At 37.6% G+C, this 19,344-nt stretch overlaps 1 protein-coding gene across 3 annotated transcripts in view; it reads right to left on the bottom strand.

Moving 5' to 3' along the window:
* FAM193A (family with sequence similarity 193 member A) overlaps positions 1-15,877 on the bottom strand; it is a 45,602-nt gene extending 29,725 nt beyond the window's left edge. For 2 of the 3 annotated variants that reach the window (XM_041402904.1, XM_041402906.1), the window contains exons 1-6: positions 12,897-13,116; positions 10,528-10,694; positions 10,112-10,279; positions 7,792-8,026; positions 4,431-4,555; positions 64-208 (exon numbers count right to left, since the gene is read on the bottom strand). In XM_041402904.1, coding sequence (XP_041258838.1) covers positions 64-208; positions 4,431-4,555; positions 7,792-8,026; positions 10,112-10,279; positions 10,528-10,694; positions 12,897-12,986 — 930 coding nt within the window. In that variant the 5' untranslated portion in view covers positions 12,987-13,116. Of the gene's footprint in view, positions 1-63; positions 209-4,430; positions 4,556-7,791; positions 8,027-10,111; positions 10,280-10,527; positions 10,695-12,896; positions 13,143-15,815 lie in introns of those variants that run through there. The other variant, XM_041402905.1, reaches the window with a different exon arrangement.
* Positions 15,878-19,344: the final 3,467 nt, after the last annotated feature.

The raw sequence follows: 19,344 nt of genomic DNA on the forward strand, positions 1-19,344 counted from the left end.
GCACAATCCTGCGTGGATTGCTCCCTACATAATCAGTCTTGAGACTGTTTGCATGGCTCTTACCTGTTCATCAACATAATCATCTATTCTTTTCTGGCATTCAAGCCATGCTTCAGCAACTTGGCCCATTTCCTGCTCCAGCTGATGATACCTTTGTAGCAAGGTACTGTACATATCTTCACTACAGGAATCGTGTGTTGTTCCAAGCCTAAAAGTTCAAACAGCACTTGTTACAGAAGAAACGTTTCACTGAAGAATCACACTTTTAAGATCTGCCAGACAAAAAGAATGTTGTGAAAATGTGATTATTGACACACCTAGGCCCACAGAGCTGCTCGTATCCCAAAAACTGTGTATTTTTAGTAGTTTTTCAAAAATGATCCAAACCCTGCTTATTCCTATCTTCTGTAACCAACAACAGCAAGAATGTGGGAAGTGCCACATTGCTAGAGCCTCTTTCCCATGAGCAACCAGATGACAAACCTATTTGTTTGAATTTGGTTGCTTGATATATTTATCCTTCTAAATTCTATGGGCTAAATATACATGTTGACTATCCACTTCAGAGCTACATGTTAAAAATAAAGTCAGAAGATTGTTAGGCAGAACTCTCACGACCAGTGCTAAAAAGAATACTAGACGAGTCGGAGTTCCAGGTGGGAAATGTGAGGCAAGTGAGATACAAGCAGTTATCTACTATCACTTGAGCAGCACGGAATTCAAAACATGGTTATGCCAGTCACTGCTGACTGTGCCTGTGAGGAGCCCCAGAAACAGGAGACAGACTTACCTCCCTTCCTACTGCTGCATCTTTGCACAGCATAATGCTTCTTAAGCAAATATGTCAACTCCCAATACAATGACTTGACAAATAATAGAAGACAAAATTCTACTCAATAACATGTGTTTAAACCACACTGAATTGTAATGACTTGTCAAGTGACACAAATAAACTGAAGCTTTACAACATTTTTCCACTCAGTAATTAAGGAGAAGCTGTGTGATAATTAATTAGTCACAGAGGTTGTGTAGCAATCAAAGCCAGTACCAAAAAACCAAAACTGAAGCATCACAAAATGTGATATTTAAGCTCAGTTCCAGCATTTCAGGAAGGTTATAAATTCTCATTGCAATAGGATGGCAACCCAACCTCAGAACCACATAGTCCTGCCCGTCACCTGGCAAAGAACTATCCTCTTGGCAATTAAGCATAATGAAGAGCTGAGCAAACAGACAACTCAGTAAGCACCAAGTTACAGCTGATAGTGTGAATTTGCCAATAAATTCAAATTTGTTTTGTTGTTTTTGCCCAGAATCTGCAACACAACCACTTAATGTGCACAAGCAACTCTGCACATTAAAACTTGGGATATCTATGGGTTGAAGAGCACAAAAAGAAATTCCAAGGGATACAGTGCCTTCATGATACAACACTTTCTTACTATTAGTGCAAACACTGCCAACTCCTGTTACTAGACCACATCTTACTACTTTTTTTGGAACCTCTATTTCTAGTATTATGTAATTATGTGAACATTAAATCCCTACTATATAAAAATCAGTAATTTGTTCTCATAACTGCACCTGACTAGTACTACTCTTTCACACAGTAGTTGTACACAAAATACTTTTTAAAATATGCTCAAGTTAGAAGGAAAAGAAGTAAATTTAAAAAAAAAATTTGTTCTAGCAATGCAACAGCATTTACACTTTAATTTTTTATTGTAACTCTGAGTAAAGGTAACACGATCCTAGTAAATACACTTTCACCCCCCAAGGCAAGTATAAAGTAACAATTTAGTTAACATTTCAGCCCTCTAAACAGAGGTGGAGTATGCTCCTCGACTGCAGTAAAAGCAAGGGTAATAAAAAGGATAACACTTACATAAAATTTAACAAGAATTGCTCACTTTCAAGTAACTGAGACTTCCAAGCCATACCTGTTCACAAACTGTACACCTACATATCTTGATCAGGGACACCATTTTTTGGGACAACGGCATGTAACCGAAGCTCTGCACATATTCTCACCACCAAATATTCAAAAGCAAAGGGGACAGTGAAGTCCCAAATATTGGTCACTTCATTGGTCACCACATCCCAATAAAGCAGTGTGGTGAATTCAGAAAGCATGTCAGAGGCTGCATGTAACCAGAAGCATCTTAACCCAATCAATATTATTTAACCTCTAAGAAACTCTTCATATTGACACCTTCATCAGGAAGTACTACCCACTCACCTTTGAAAGAACTGGATTTCCTCTAACACTCATTATGAAAATACATCCTTACAGGATGCTGTGTCTGACCTGGAAGCCCTGCCGACTAATTAACTCTTGCTAAGCCATGGACAGCCCTTACACTTGGTCTGCAGACTGTGTAGACGAGCTGCCTCCTAAACAAGCCACAGATGCTGACTCTGTAGCCAAACAAGATACAACACATGAAGACCCTGGTAGTTTACCCCAGCAGATGCCCCCTGTCAGCTGTGGAATACTGACACAGCTGATCTTGTATCAGCTAAGCAAACTCCATCCCCACAAAGCTGCTGTTTAAACCTCCCTATGCAAAAACCTTTTCAAGTCCGACATCTGATAAGCAACCTTGGAACTAAACACAGAACACCAACTACATATTTTGAAAAAGCCAGAGGTATACAAAAAATTTAGTGATTTAAGCAAAGGATGAAAGCAAGGATGAACACCCAAAATCTAAGCAAAGCTGAGATGTCAAAATGCCATTTCACATTTCTCTTCAGGAAGAGAAAATAATGAGGCCACTGCTCTTTGCAAAAAAAACTCTGGCAATAATTTATCTGCTGCACATAAGTGGATCTCTGTTCACCAAATGTCCAGAGGACTAGGCTGATCCCTGCTTTTCCACGTGAGGCTTCTGTGATGGAGCACTTCTCCACTAATTTCCAGTGGAAGGCAGAAACATATCCTTCCCAGGGAAATCTAATTCTGCCACTTCAAAACACAGAGAACTCAATAACAAAATCCTGAGAGACCACGAACACAATGAAAATCTATGATTATCAAAGAAAAACAAGACATACACTAAATAACCTAGAAATGGGAAGCTTGTGCTGAACCTTTCCTGTCAAAAAATGATTCATGTCAACCAAACTAGGCAAAACCCTAAGTTCAAGGGTGTTTCACATAAACTACCCAGAAAATGCATTGGCAAAGAAAGTCCTGCAGGAAGAGATTCTGATTTCATATTTGTAAGCTTTGAAGATGGCTTCACCACACTGACAGCAGAAACACAACTTCTGACTTAAAGTCAGTTGCTCTGACTTTAATTGCAGTAGCACAGAAAAAGTACAGGAATGAAAAATGCTTTTGTTAAGAAATAACCATAAAGCTCACTAAGACCATTCTCAGTTCTGCAGATAAAGGCAAAATAAATACTTTTATATAGTCAGCATTGCTGGAGTAAAGAGATACAGAGAGGCCTTGTCAAAAAGCATGGACACGCTGAAGGATAATCACAGAAAAAGAAGCCACAGATCACTGGAAAAACACACAATGTACATGCTGTTGAACACAGCAACAAAATCAGCTGTTGGGGCAGGGGGAGAAAGGCTTTCAGTATTAACCCAGTTTCATCTAAATAAATCAGGTAAGTTATGAGGGACCTTAGACTTCTTGCTAAGTGTGGCAAAAATTCAACTTTTTTGTCTCATTTATTCCGTTCCAGTATCCACTAGCAAAAGGAAGACTCAAAAGAAATTTTTTATTCACTGTGCACAACATCTCTTGTATTAGTCAAACTGCTACCTTTAAACCAGGTGTACACAGATCAAAAATGTGTCTTCATCACAAATAAGACTGAGAGGTCAACATGTACCACCCATGACTGTATGTTAAAAATGTTCAGACTTAGGGTAAAGAAAATTCTATTAATACCTCTTCCCTAGAAAACCCAAACACTTCAGCAGTACCCAAATTACAAGCAGAGCAACCCTACTAAGAAAACAGACAACTTAATGCCTCAGGAGCTTTAAAGCCATGAGACCTACAAGCATACAGCAAGGAGGTTTCTCCAGTGAAAAGATGCTTAAAACTCCAAATCCAGTTCTGTGCACTATGGGAAGTAGAAGGTAATGAGGCTTTAATTTGCTTGCAGAGCTGCAGAAACTGCAGCAATGTCTGATAACTGAAAACAGTACTATTCAGTCATACCATCAGTATTTACACAAGATGCTGTCATTTTATTGAGTAACCTACAACTAAGCAAATTAGGGCTGTAATTCTTCTGACAAGCAAGTTTTAACAGCAGCCAGCTCAATCAACAACACTCTTTTCAAGAGATATCCATAAAGATTTTTACCAATTCAATTGTAGCAGCATATATTTCTTAATGCTGTGGTTGCAAACATGGGTTTTCATCTCTGCTTGAAACCACAAAACAAAAGTTGAACTCTACCTTAGCTGTGACACCAGCGTTGGCAAGCTATTCTGCAGGAGTGGCTCAGAAAATACCAAATTTTCAAACAGATGCTTGTTGTGCAATTCCCATGTCACCTGAAATTTCTTCAAATGTTCATTTTCCTATAATGATAAAACAATCAGAAATAAACCAGGGTTAAGGAAGAAAACCTATATTCTGTATAAGGCAAGGATTTTTTTAAAGTCTAATTTCCAGCCTACAGTCTTTACGAACCAGCTCAGATCTTACGCAGTTTTAAAACCCAAACCCTCAGAACTGAAGCAATTTTTAATGACTTAAATAACCATAGCATCATTCCTTCTAAATTGTCATGAATTTAAGAAAAAAAATAATGTAAAAAAAAAATCAGTCTACATTATTTGAAGTTCCCTTTCATTTCTGTACCAAAAGGATGCATTTTATGATCTGAACCTGTAATTCTCAGGTTTTCTTATCAAACAATTGTCTATTTATGATTATTTTTCAGTTTTTTGACCTTAACTAGTATAAGACACATATATAATGTCAACATATAATCTTTATTCAAAACTGACATAAAATCAAATTAATAGTTCTCCTCAGCTACAGTTTAAAGAATGAAGTTCTCTAAACAGACATGACCAACAGCTTACTCCTTTGGTAAGCAGAACATTTTTGTATTTGCTGTTATTTAACACATAATTGTATGTAATTTCAAGAGCTAAACCTTAAAACTATTATCATGACAACACAAGAATTCAAAACACGTATAATATACTTTTTAAGGCAGCAAGGTTTCCTACGTAAAGCCAGCAGTATGCAGGTTTTCTACACCAGGACTCAACCACACAGCAGAATTAAATGCAAGCATTCTGGCTCTCACATCAGCAAGTGGGCCTTAAGTACTACAACCCTAAGCACACAGAAATACCATTGTTGTCTGTAATTTTAAAGTTTTTTTAATAACAGTGGGTTAAAAAGTAAACCAACAAAACATAATTCTATCAGACCTGAAGACAAGATTACCAGCATTAAAAAAACCCAACTAAGTTAAAAGTATTATTATTAAGAAGGGTGGGTGGTGGGGCTTTTTGAGTTGCACAAGACACATGTACTTTTTCATTCTGACTATCATATCTTCAAAATATTTTAAATTTCTATAAAATGCTAACAATTTCTCAAGGTTCACTGAGGCTGATTTCTCAAGAATTTCCATATTATGCTGTCAACAAAACAATCAACACTTATCTACAAACTCTTGTGTACCAGTTTGTGCAAATTATGGAATTTCTGACAAAGAAGCATCAGGAAAGTTTTCTTCTCTAGTCTGCATGCTGTGTACGTGAGGGCCCTCCTGTACTGACCGGAGTCTTTTCCAAATTGCTGTCACTATAAACTGTCATTCCCGGCATTGGTGGGGCACAAAGCTTTAGTTTCTGCTACTGAAGTCAGATTCCTTTGAAAGGCAGGACAACTATTCATAATTTCACTGAGAGCTCAGTTTCTCACAGGTGGAGGGTTCCAGGCATTATATGCCTTTCTACAGTACACTACATGCAAAGCTTTCATCCTTAAAGGAAGGCAGCACTAAGTTTAGAAATCTTGGCTGCCTGCTATGTATTTTAGCTGAAAAGATTCCTTCTTCCATAGTGTATTGGTATCTTGAGAGGAAACACCCATGCACACTGAAAAAATTAGCAACCCTACTACCTGTACTGCAAGCTGTGACATACTACTCAATTTAACAAAAAAGGTTATTTAATAAATCTAAGAAATACATGACAAGAGAGACAGAGTATCCCACATTCTCACATTCCAGTTTCTCAAGGTCACAGCTTAGTAAAAAGACGTTCTCAGTACTGACTGGGCTGCAGAAGGAAAAACACAAAAATCTGCCATATTTTGTGTTTTCTTATGCTTCATTCTTTAAAAGAGGAGAAAAATTTTATTTTACTTTTAGTTTTGTCAGGAAAGGGGTTGAACTATGGAGTTCAAGCAGCTTCTGTTTTCTCATGGCTATTATTTCAATCTCACATACCTACTCATTTTCATAACTACTAGTTCACAGTAATTGCCAGGAAAAAGGTATACAGTGGTTATTTTCTGATCAGCTGTGTAATTCTGGCATTAATGGGTTCATTATCGGCAGATCCACTTGGACAAAGCTGAGATGCACTGCAAACCATTTGCTTTGCAGCTGAACAAACTGCAATGCAAAACAACCTCGAGAGCAACCTTCTCTCAAGCACCTTGTTAGAAACTTAGTGACTGTTAAAAGCAGCCAATAAACAGGAGATGGGAGTGACCTCATGTCTGTACCTGAGTGATAAAGCTGGGAAAGATAATAGAGACAACAGCAAATACAGAGCATAGACAACAAAAAAAAAAAAAAACCCATCAGATATGCTCAAGTTTCTTAGCAGAAACACCTTCCTGCTTTACCAATTTAATTTTATTGACAGCTCTACCGAAGTAATAAAACTCTGCTTCCTCTCCACTTTATATCCTTGGCCATGATAGTGTAAGCCCCATCTATTTTTTCCTCTCTTTACCCATCCAGACAGCACTTTCACCTAATTGGCAATAAAATCCAAATTCCCCATTTTTGCCACCTTTTTTTTTCTCCTTGCACAAAGCTTACACAAGACAAGGGATGGGCAAGATGATGACATTAACAAAGGATGCACAAGAAAGGATTAATAACAAAACAGGATTAATAACTTTCTAAGACCTTAAATAAATACAATTACAGAATTTGTTTATTGTATTACTCACCCAATTGACAGTGACTCAAGAAAAAATTTTTAAAGCTACTGCCTATTTTATACCCAAAAATTTAATCCCAAGTCTAACATCCCAATCAGATGGCAAAAAAGCATTAAAGGTAGAACCTTAGAAATAATCAATTACATTGCAGATTAAGTCTGAGGCAACACAATCTCTTCAAGTAGCCATTCTAGATTGTGAATGAAAAGTTGAACATGGAAACAATTTAAGTTAGTGCTGCACATAGAAGTTGGTGCCACTTGATCATGGTTGTGAAGAGACCATTAAAGATTATCAGAGAAGTGTTTTCCACATTAGGCTACCTAGTATTTCATAAATCAGCTTGAAGATTTGTTTCAGATTAAGTGCCATAAACAACATCCCACCTTTTTCTTTGTGAACAAAAAAAATTTCATCAAGCCACTGTAAGACATGCCTAGTCTACACTTCTGAATATTTAACTGCATTTTAAGAATCTCCCTGTCTCCAATGACGAACACAAAAAGAACCTTACAATTTACAGCCACAGAGGACACCTGAAAGAGCACAGAAACGACTCTGCCCGCATTAGCCCTGGCAAGCAGGAGCACAAAGGCTGTTTTTTCAGTCTTACCAGAGTAACTAGGAAGGCGCTGATTGTACAGGCTGCCTGACAGAGTGCACTGTACTCTTCAAGCAGGAGAGAGATGAACTGCTGTGCCTGGGGTGGCCCTTCTGTCGCTAACGTCGACGCAACCTTAGAGCCCAGGGACAAGTGTCTGAGCAGGCGAACCTTCATTTCCAGCACGTACTCCCTAGCTTGCTGCTCCAGCCGCTGGTAAAGCTGGTATGGATCTCTTTCACAAAGCCTTGATTTTTATAATATTTGTGACACAAAAGAAAAAAAAGAGCATGTAATCAACAGTTTTCATTTTCCTAGGAGTATTTACCAGTTATCATTATCCTCATCAAAAATAACCTCAGTGGCTCAGGTTTAGAGAACTACCTTAAATCTCAAAGAACACAGTCCAGTCCCCTACTTCTACATGTATGGACTGAGCTCCTGTGTACCTTAAGGAATAGCATGCCTGCACACCTGAGGAGTAAAATTATTTAGGATTTAGAATTTCACTTCAACTTGTAAGCTCAAAATCTTAACTCCATTTGCATCCAACCGTGCAGGCACCCAGACTCTTCAGATAAGCTTCTTCACAATCTCTCTATGTTGTTCTTAACATGTGACAAATTAGTGCCTACAGAAGAAAACTGAACATGATGGCTGCTTTGAACCACTTTAAATAATTCAATTTCACTCTAAATTTCTGTGCATGGAGTTTAAGCATGCACAGAATGCTTTGGGTTTTTTACAGCACAGGGAGGTGGGAAGAAGAAATGAATGGGGTAAGTTCTTAAGAGTAAGATGAATAGAAGTCTGCAGCTATCTAATCCATGCTTTTCCCTCACCACTCACAAAACAGTTCTATCATACTGCCATCAAGTATTCCAACATACAATAGGAACATTACTTGGCACCACTACTTATTCCAACAAAGACAACCAGACACTCCATTTTCTGCCAGCTGTGTCTAACAACAGCAACGCATGGAAGTGGGAATTTCTGCCTTTTTAACAGGGTTACTCAGCCACAGCATGGTCTTCTGCATGCTACCTAAATGGAAGATTTTTTATTTAATGCATTCAATACCTACATTGACTAGCTTTGTAAAAAAAATCTGCATGACATTAGCACTACAGACTGGACACACGGGTGCCTGCCCAAACCGTATTATTTTTTTATTTTTCATTTTATAGACCATAAGAAACTCAACCAAAAAACAATCCAACTGGCATTTAACGTTTCCTTCCTTGAAATCCTCTTTCTGTCTTTGTATTGTAATAATCTTTCTCAAAAGTGAAAAACAGTTTTGAGTAATGAAAGCTATTGAGTATGTAAGGAAGTTACACGGTATTATGTTCTGATTTCCAAAATTTTTCCATTAAGGAGATTCATAACATCAATAACCACATTAGCTGTGATTCAGTTTTAATTACACACACACTATGCAACACTTAAACATCTTTGATTTCCAAGCCTATATTGCATGTTTTGATCACTTGAATAAACAAAGTGTGACTAACAGGGAGGAACATTATATTGCTCTGCTCACACACAACTCACATATGAAACTAAACAGTTTTTATATAAACAAAGAGCAATATGCTTATTTAATTCTCTACTAAAGCCAGTTCAGGTGTGCAGTCATAGTAACAGCAGTGCTAGATTAATTTCTCTTTCAAACGTGTCTTTACCTCACCAGAATTTAGGTTTAACTAGAAATGGCACATGAAAACTTCAGCTGGTCAAACTGCTCAGATCTCAATATTAAGCATATATGGAACCAAGGAGAACAAAAACTCCTTGACCACAGATGGAGTTAGAGAGAAACTGAAATGATCCTACTGGAGCCCTTCAGGGTTTGCCACAGTATTCTTAAAAGCAGAAAACCCACCACTGAGAATCTCATTAAGCCCATTTTCACTTCAACACCTTAAAAAGCTACAATTGTGACTTCTAAAATAAGAATGAAATTGGAATCTGCCTCATCTAGTGATCAGATTCTTTATTTTTATAAAATTTCTTCCAGGTATTACAATCACAGTAAGTAGTAGTAGTCTTTGCACCTAACTCAAGTTAGTTCCACAAGGTAAGATTTTCACATGGGGCAATTCAAACTTAACACTGTCTTATGAATAAGGCCTTTTGAAGGATAACATTCTGGGACCCTTTCATAATTATATGAAATTTATATTCCTATTGCAAACAGCACTATATTCCTATTGCAATTTATATTCCTATTGCAAACAGCATATGAACTTAATAGCTTCCCATGCATTCAAACCAGTATTGAAAAATCCTGAATAAAATAGAATTAATCTTCTTTGAAGTAATATACCTATCCACCAGCTCTTTCATGCCTTCTTTATCTGGTACCAACGATTGGTCTTGGTCATCTGCCAGAGGGGTCCCAGCTTGACGATAAATACACCGGACCATGTATCTGACTTCAGACCAGTAATTCTGTAGCTGCTGAGGTTCACGTTCAGGCTCTGCTGAATTTTCTCTGCATTTGAAGACAAAAATAATTACCCTCTGTTTGTATGCATCACATAAGTGTATTGACTCCTACTATTCCAGAAAAAAAAAAAAAAGTACATCTGAAAATGCCTAGAATAAAGTATGAAACTGGGTAAATACTGACATCCAGAAATTACTGTTTCAATACTTTAAGCACACGCCTACAAACAAGCTACAACACTGCCAAAGTCTGACTACAACCACTGTGCTGCTGAGGCTGAGTTCAGCTCTTACCTGCGTTCATTACAGGCCTCACAGTTGCATGCTATGTCTGAAGGAGAGGAATTGCTAAGATCTGCAGCAGGCACTGTCTGTGCGCCAACAGTTATTCTTCCTCCTCCTACAGATTCCTGCTGTGATCCACTGTTTCCAAGAGGCATGTGCAAAAGGAAATCTTGGCTCTGGAAAAAAAAAAAATAACCCAGTTTGTAAGGTCTGAAATGTTATTAAGCAGACAAAAGTTAAAGTGGTAACTCATAGTGCTGCATGTGTTTTGGGAGGCGACTCAATCAGGCACAAAGAATTACTCTTTCAAAAGCCCAATAAATGCAAGAGATGAACAGAGATGACCAATGATACAAACAAAGCTTCATTTCTAATGACCAAAGTACACTGGCTATAATTATCACCTTTATGTACTTCAGCATAAACAATGAACTAAGTTAAAGGAAGGCTTGCATCATCCACACTTCATCATAAACCAGCACTATCTCTTCAGTCTCCACGGAACAGTATGGTTGGCTTCCGGAGTTTAACAAGCCCTTCTAGTAAAAATCCTAAAATCTCCCTGTTTGTAACAGCCAGACAAAGTATTTCATAGCAATGGATGTCAGAAAGCTGCTGCCATTGGAGATGGCTGCAATCTCCTGTGCACAGTGCTGCTCAATTCCAGCAGATGACACAGACCACTCGCCCAAGACTGCTGCTATTTTGGTTTGCAGTTTCTCTCCCTTCTCTGTGCTCCAGCCCCAGCACATGCCATGCTTCTCTCCTGTGCCCTCCCAAGTCTTCCACCAGATTTCCCTGGCACAGACCTCTCTCACATCAGTACTGTGACTGAAGGTGGTTTTTTTTGTGCCCCAAATCCTGGATCAGGATGCAGACATAGGTAAGAACAAGCCTGCATGCAGCTGCTACCAAGCAACCTGAACACAGGAACATCTACAGCAAACCACCTGTATTCTGACTTGCAGTCACTGGTAAATTTTTTTAAGCTAATTTTGGCTTTTTTTTTCCCAGCTGGCTTCTCTAATTTGACTAGCCACCTAATTCATATAGTTGCCTTTTTAAGTCAAGCTTCCAACCTTGGAAAATCTATGTGCTATCTGCTTTTAAAAATTACTCTTTGAAAAGAAACCTGTTGCCAAATTAAAAAACAAGGTGAATTTTTCTTTACACTTGGTGTATCTGTAACTTAACAAAACACGCAGGAAGCAAATCTTGTCTTCCTTGCACATCTAGGACACTCATTTTCTTGACTAGTTCCTTAAATATGTCAAAAAATTTGACTCAACTGAACAATAATGTGCCTCGGTCTTGCTGTGCTTTGAACTCTCTAGGATGTGTTTACCACTACACCACCACTATAATTTCCTTAGATGTAACCTGTTTTGATTAGTTTACTACCCTTGTTAATAGCAACATTATCTGGAAACACAAGCTGTATACAAGTGATATACTCTTAAACTTTCCTCACAAAAAAAATCCTTAACCATACTTTTAACATAAGTGTAATAACACCCTCCATACAATCTTTCTTCACAGTGACTTACTGAAATAAAAACCTGTATGTGCCTATGGGTGTGTGCACAGCCTGTGAGCTCTCTGCAAGGAGGTGTCAGCTGGAATCAACAGTACTTCCAATTATCCCAAGTGTGTGACTTCTCAGGTCAGTCATGAAGACTTGGTTCTGCAGTATAACATAGTTTACTTCTAATGAGGTTTTGCTGGACCTGTCAATTAACTTTTAGTATCTTCCTGCAACATTAAGCACAGCTCTTACATGAGGTTGATTCACAACTTGAAATATTAGCACCACATATTAAATTGGTACTTGCAGTGCTACCAAGACTAAGAAACTGTTACATTCATGCTATGCAAAGCTGTGCTTCTTTATTAAAGAATACAGGAAAGAAAAGACAGCAAAACTCAGAAATCTGCAGGAAGGTGTCAGTGCAAGTGCAGTGACTCAAGAAGTTCACTGAAAGAAAAAGGAAAATTCAGATAGCTTACTTCACAAAGAGAGGAAAATGCAGTATGAGCATACAGAATAGAAAAACAAGTAATGAGTAAGCTCATGCTGGTAAAAGTAGAAGAAATTGTATTTAAGTACAGAGGATAAGGACAAAGCTTGAGATCCAATGAATTAAAAGCAAAAACCTCAGTAAAACAAAGATCCAAACCCTGCTCTACTTAAAACTTCTCAACTCAGAACCAGAACTCCTCACTTTTGGAACAACTTTCCTCTTCAGTTTAAATAAAGCCATCTCAAAATCACCTAAAATGCTTTTTAAGCATTTACAGCTCCAGTGGTTCCAAAGCACAAAGTGACACGCAGCCCATAACTAAACATCTTCTCAGGCTACTGAGGTACTTGAACTTACCACGAGAGACTGCTCTATTGTAGCGTGCCTCTCCTCCTTTTCGACTGTTCTTCGACAGTCTGGACACACCCACAGTGGAAGATGCAGCATATTGTTTGCTTTTGGAGATGTGGAAAGTGCTGTTTTGCTGGAATTCTTGATTCCGCTCTCTGAAAGCGAAGTATCTTTCCGTTCACTTCTACAAAGAAGACAATGCTCGCCAGTTGTATATGGTGCCCTTTGGCCCAAGCCAAAGGTAAATGGGGTCTACAAACAAAGGTTTTGATAGATAACTGGTTATTCACAGGATACATGTCAGAAAAGATATTCTGATATTTGAAACTAACAACAAAACCCCCATAAAACAACACACATATTTTACTAGTCATTATCAAATGGTAAATACTTGGAGTGTCTCAACAAACACAGCAGTCTGAATATCCATAAGGCAGGCAATTCTGACTATTAATACATTCCCATTTAGAAAGAAGTTTTCAAGGAGCATGGTCTAAACTATTTTCCTCTACAATATTTTGGCCTAGATGTAATAATCTAGCAAGTAAAATTAAAAAGGGATATTTACTTTTACTGTCACCATTTACAGATAAAAAAGAAAAATATCTTTTCTTTTAAGCTCTGTGACACTTCCTTTTATAATACTACCTGAAACAAAGTCACATTCAGCTAAGCCTATTACAAAATAAAAGTTTAAATCAGTTTCAACAAAACAAATCAGTAGAGTTTTCCCTACTATCAGCTATTGAATCAAGTAGACTTGGCAACTTACAAGGACAGAGGTACTTCAAAACCCAAATTCTTTTCAAAGATGCTACAGTGCATGAAACTATGGCTCAGCCATGCAATGCTGATTCTCCACCAAGGCTGATAGTCAAAAACAACTTAGGCAGCACAAGACAAAGAGAACCCAATTTTATGAGACACAAGAGATGACTGGAACAAAATATCATGTAATGGCAGAATCACAGATTTGCCCAATTTTATTACAACTGCTAACTCTGCCTTAATTAACAACACCTTCTATGTAAGCATCAAAATAGTTTAATTCTTTCTCAAAGAAAAAGCAAACTCTAAGTAATTCAAGCACTGCTCTTAATACTGCTCCAATCTCAATATTAACAAAAAAAATAGTTTTAAAGATCTTGTAAGGCTGAACTGCACAGGAACAGGTGAACAGTTCTTTAGGGCAAAGGACCAGGTCAAGCTAAACCATAATTCACTGTCTTCTTGTCTTCACAGCAACAACAAATCAATTCTCTAGTGCTGACATCTAAAGAAAAACAGCAGAGCATTACAAACACTGATTTTTGTGTTTTTCACATTTGTAAAACTGACAGACTCAGCAATATGGAAAGGAAAACTAAGAATTCTAGACATAAAAACCCAAAGACAGACTGATTTCATCTCCATAGATATCTTCCTATCTTTCAAAAGTTCATGAGAAATTTGACAGATTTAGTAAGAACAGCTAACCTTTGCTCACTCTGTTGCTTCTAGAATTTGCACCTAAGCATTAAGACAAGAAAAAGAACACAATCTCCCCAGGAGTCTATTGCAGGTTTTTAGAAAATGCTCTCATGTAGGAAGACTCCCTCTGCCAGCTGAAAGGCCGGGGTGACCAACGCCTTTATAGGCTCTACAAGCACCAACAGATCTCCCAGGTTAGACATTGCTCTTGGCTGACCTGCACTCAACTGAAGATCTCATTCATGCCTAAAACCCCTGCGTGCAGGAGGCCATGGCTGCTTATCCCTTAGCCCTGCAAGTTTCCTTCTTAAATCAATTTTTTTTAAGCCAGATTAGGTGAGTCCTTGTCAGAAGGATGACATCTTCATAGCTATTTTTCAGACAAATCCTTATGAACATCATTTGCAGGACATCTTCCAACAAGCAGGAAGAGGACAAAAATGTAAAATCTCAGAAGCTAAGACAACCTGACACTTACTCTTTTGCAAAGGTAAAGGTCATGGCAAACATGCCTCAGCCACGCTGCAGGGACTTTCAGAAGCTAAGATGTGTGTGTGTAACTTCCTTAAAGCTGCACCACAATCACTAAAAAACCATGGCAAACGCAGCAGGAACAACAGTCTTTGTTTTGGCCACACTCAGTGAAACCCTAACAATCTCCCCACTGGGTCCACATTTACAAGATATGTGAATCTCAAAGCCTTTGGTTCCTAGAGCACAATGCAAATCAAGAATCAAAACTGAAACTTCAACAAAATCAACAAATCTAAATCATAATCATAAGAATCTCTAATACCTGCTATGACTCTGTCCTACTAAAATGAAGCTATAAATTGCAGTTTCTTATTTATTTAAAGCATGATGAATGCAGTGACTGTTCATGTGACCATTTCAACATGAGCAGTAAACTCTTGCTGGATTAGGAGAGCTTGCAATTAGGTCACATTTGTATGTCTCTTCAGTGTCATCAGAGCAAAGTACACATTTTTTGAAAAGCAGGATATTTTTCCACTAGTCGAGCTTCAAAAAATGTGGGATGCATCTCTGCAAGAAAAACACCCAGGCTCACTTTGTCTCTGAAACATGTTCAGATGCAACTTTCATAAATGAAAGCTGGAAGTAGGACAAGTTGGAACAGAAATAACTGCATCTCTGCTATGTATTTAGATTTATTTCCAAGAATAACTTTATTACCATAAAACTGCATAGATTTTTTTAACGTCCAGGCCCAATTTCAAGCATACTATAACAATAAAATTTGACTTCAAAAAAAAGATTCCACTGTTTTTTAAAGCTCAAATAGGAGATAACCAGAAACTGACTTCAGTTAGCAACATCTCAATCTCACACAGCATTCTTTTTGAAGAGTTTGATTTAGCATCTTTAATAATGCTTAATTTCCCTTAGTAAATAATTCTGCTTTTATACATACCCACAAAATTTGACTGCACATACCTGAGAAACACCCGTGAATTCTGATCCAACAGAACTGTCTGTAAACTGTGTACCATTTAGTGAAACCTGGAAAAATAACAACAGATTGATTACTGTAGTTGAGTTTATTGCTAAAAGAGCTCTGTAAAAATTAAACAAAATCTTCCTCAGTATCTGAAGACTGATACAACAGCTTTTTAAATCTGAATCATCATTCAACCGCAGAGACAGAAATCTCCTTTTCTTTTGTAAAAAAGTTCTACAGATGCAAAAGTTTGGATTTTCAACTTTTTGCACTACAGCTGTTTCAGTAGCAACTCCAAGCTGAAAGAACTGATACAGGAAAACAGAAAAGTCATAACAAAACCACATTTTTTCTTCAGTATTTGATTGCTTGCATTTAGCTTTTGAGCTTCTACTATAAATCAAAACAATTAACAAAGATTCTTGCCTTTTGAAAGTTGAATATCATAGTGCTTAGAAAAATATGCAGTGTTAACCAGAAGAGTATTCCACAGCAAGGCTGCCAGTGGCATTCAGCTACTCCACTGCAGCAGCCTCCCTCCTGCCCCAGGTTATAACTCATGAAGCCTCTGAGATCTCTTCTACACAAGTGCCACAGACACTACACCAGACAGCAATGAAATGCCTTTTACAAGCCCCAAGTGTTTTCCCACAGCACTACTTGAGGACACTAAATCAAGGGTAAAGTCAAGACAATGTATGAATTCAAGTCAGTGACAATGAAGAACTCTAGATCGCGCCAACTTGAAGAAATGGCATTTCATTTTTACAAAATGGGAAAGTAGAAATAAAGTCAGTTGATTATTTTAGTCTCTCCTTCTTCTTGAGCACTGGTTGAGCTTTTGAATTTCAGATATCAGGTATCTCATGCCTCTGTTCCACCTTTCACATGCTTTTTCTAAACTCTTTTTTTGCCCTCCGGTTTCCCACCTACTGCTGTTGGGTATTAGTGTTTCTAAGACTACTCTAAAGACCACAATGAAACCAGTCTGTCTGATCAAGAACCCCCAGATCCTGTGTGTTATAATGACAGGATTCAGAAAGCACCTCTGCCCTGTGCCCAAACCACGAACTCTAACTGGAGCTGTCCTCAGTGCAAAGGAGCATCCTTCAGTTTTATGCATCTCACAGCACTCCCAACTGCTCAGTTCAGAGACAGGGAAATTATTGTAAAGCCACTGCCTTCAGCTGCATTTTTCCAAAGGCAAAGTGGGGGATTGTCAAATAACTGCTGGAGAAAATACCAATAAGAAATCACACAACTTCACTTCCATACCCCATGCTACCTTTCCAGAGTAGATATTTAAGAAAGAAACCCTCATATGCAAGTCAAGCATCTCAGGTCTAAAATTATGGGAACAAAAATGCTGATGTGGAACAAGTTCCCTATTTTTATTCAGACACTTCCAAAAAAATTGGAAAAATACGGTTTGTTTGATAAAAACAAGTCTTCATCAAGAAAAGATATCCTCCAGTCTGGAGGATAACCTCCACTGGTTACTGGCATGCATATTCAGTCAAAAATAAAGAAACCAGTATGAAAGTTTATAGTGAAACAGTTATCTGCAGCTAAAAACACTTTCTTGGAGAAAATTATTAAAAAGAGATATTTATCTAAAGCCACTACTTATTCATTAAAGGAGTACATTTACCTTCTTTACATTCAAGACTGTGATAATGAGAAATACATGAGCCATCACATTGAAACATGCAGGCATTGAGCGACCAAGCTAAAGGTACTCAGAAATGCTACAAAAGTGAAGACAAAAACAATGGGAGGTTTTTGTTATCCACTAAATGTCACAGGAAGCCAAGACAAAATACTGAATATCAGGAATGACTGTTTCATGAAAAGAGCTGTCAGAAAAGACATCTCTTGATCCTAAGCATTGTGCAGAATTTGCTTAAAAATATTAGTGCAACCCTCCCCCAGAATTTAATACTGACTTAAATATCTGCAAGAGGAACAAACACCAATGAATTTAAAGAGAGGAATTAGACAAATAGGAGGCAACAAAGAGAATCATCAAAAACTTGTCTGTAGACAATGAGATATAAGACATTGTAAGTGAGGCCTAGAGGAAACAAAAAAAATCACAAAAAAAGAAAGACTTAAGTGGGGATGAATAATGACATGACAGGCAAGGAAGGAGATGGCTAATTAACATATTAGAGAAAATATTAGAAGAATCTTGTAAAAGTTGCCCAAATGAGGCTCAAACAATAGCAAGCTAAAAACAGGGGGAAAAATACAAGACAGTCTCACAAATAATTTAGGGAAGAAAAAAAGGATTTAGTTGTAGTTTTTATACTTTTCTTGAGGCACATAAGAAGGAAGGAGCCTGTCAGGATTGGTAAGGGTACAGCAAGTAAACAAATAAAAGCATTAAGGAAAAAAGCTAAAGATACGGCAAAACCAGAAGAACTATTTTTTGCATGTTCATTAGGGAGGAACTTAAAAGATATTCTCCAAGAGAAAGGCCTTTATGGAATATGCATTAGAGGATCTGTTTCAAAGCAAACACTGTTGGAAAAAAAAAAAAAAAAAAGACAAAAACATTACAGAGAAAATGGACAAGTGAAAAATTAGCAAACCATCTTGGTGGTGGATGACATTCAGCCAAGAGTCCTAAGGAAATTCAAGGACCTCAGAGTTGCACTAATAATTTCAGTATGTTAATATGCTTGCTTTGTGCTTCACTAGTGCTAGAGGAGCAAATGATTGCTTTTATTATTTTTTTATTAAGCTTTCAAAACACAAATTGCAGTTATCCAAAGTCTGTAACAAGAAAGTGCCTGAGATGACAAAGTTCAGCTAACAGCACTAAATTCTTCATGTTACTAAAGAGACTGGAGAATGGCAGAAGGACCATCCAAGATCTAGTTACTGTGCCATATGTTGAGAGATATAACTCTGTGTGCAGAGAATTCAAGTGGAAGTGACAAGCTAGATGCTGTCACTTCTGGATTACCCTAACTTTTAAAATTTATTTTAAAAAGCCTTATTTTTTTTTCATTGCTGAGTACCCTTTTTAATGATTTTAATGTTCTGTGTTTTATAAGGCTATTTTATGAAGGTAAATGCCATAAGGAAGGCTGACATGGATGATAGGAACATGTGAATCTCCAAAAGCACTCTTCACCATAAAGAAAAGTGTCTGTGTGTGAAGTATTTCTGTTCTTACTATGAATTTTATTTACAATGGATAATACACAAGGAAATATATCTTGCGTTTCTTGGGAGTTACTAACACAGTAACCCACCTTTTCCAAAACATTGATTTTCCTGGAGAATAAGGCATGCAACATCTCGGCACAGCATAGTTCATACCAGAAAGCATGCAGACAGAGGGAATCAGTTTAAACAATACTGCCTGATCACACCGGAATGACCTTGAAGAACCAGTTGAGCAATTAGAAAATAAGCACTCAGAGACTGCCACAATTTGCTCTAATAGCCTGTCACTGCTGAAATCAGACCTCCAGGAGGCTGAGTGACACATTACTAGACAACACACCCCCATCT

The sequence above is a fragment of the Onychostruthus taczanowskii genome, unplaced genomic scaffold (genome assembly GCF_017590055.1).
Source record: "Onychostruthus taczanowskii isolate IOZ18803 unplaced genomic scaffold, ASM1759005v1 scaffold2, whole genome shotgun sequence".
NCBI lineage: Eukaryota > Metazoa > Chordata > Aves > Passeriformes > Passeridae > Onychostruthus > Onychostruthus taczanowskii.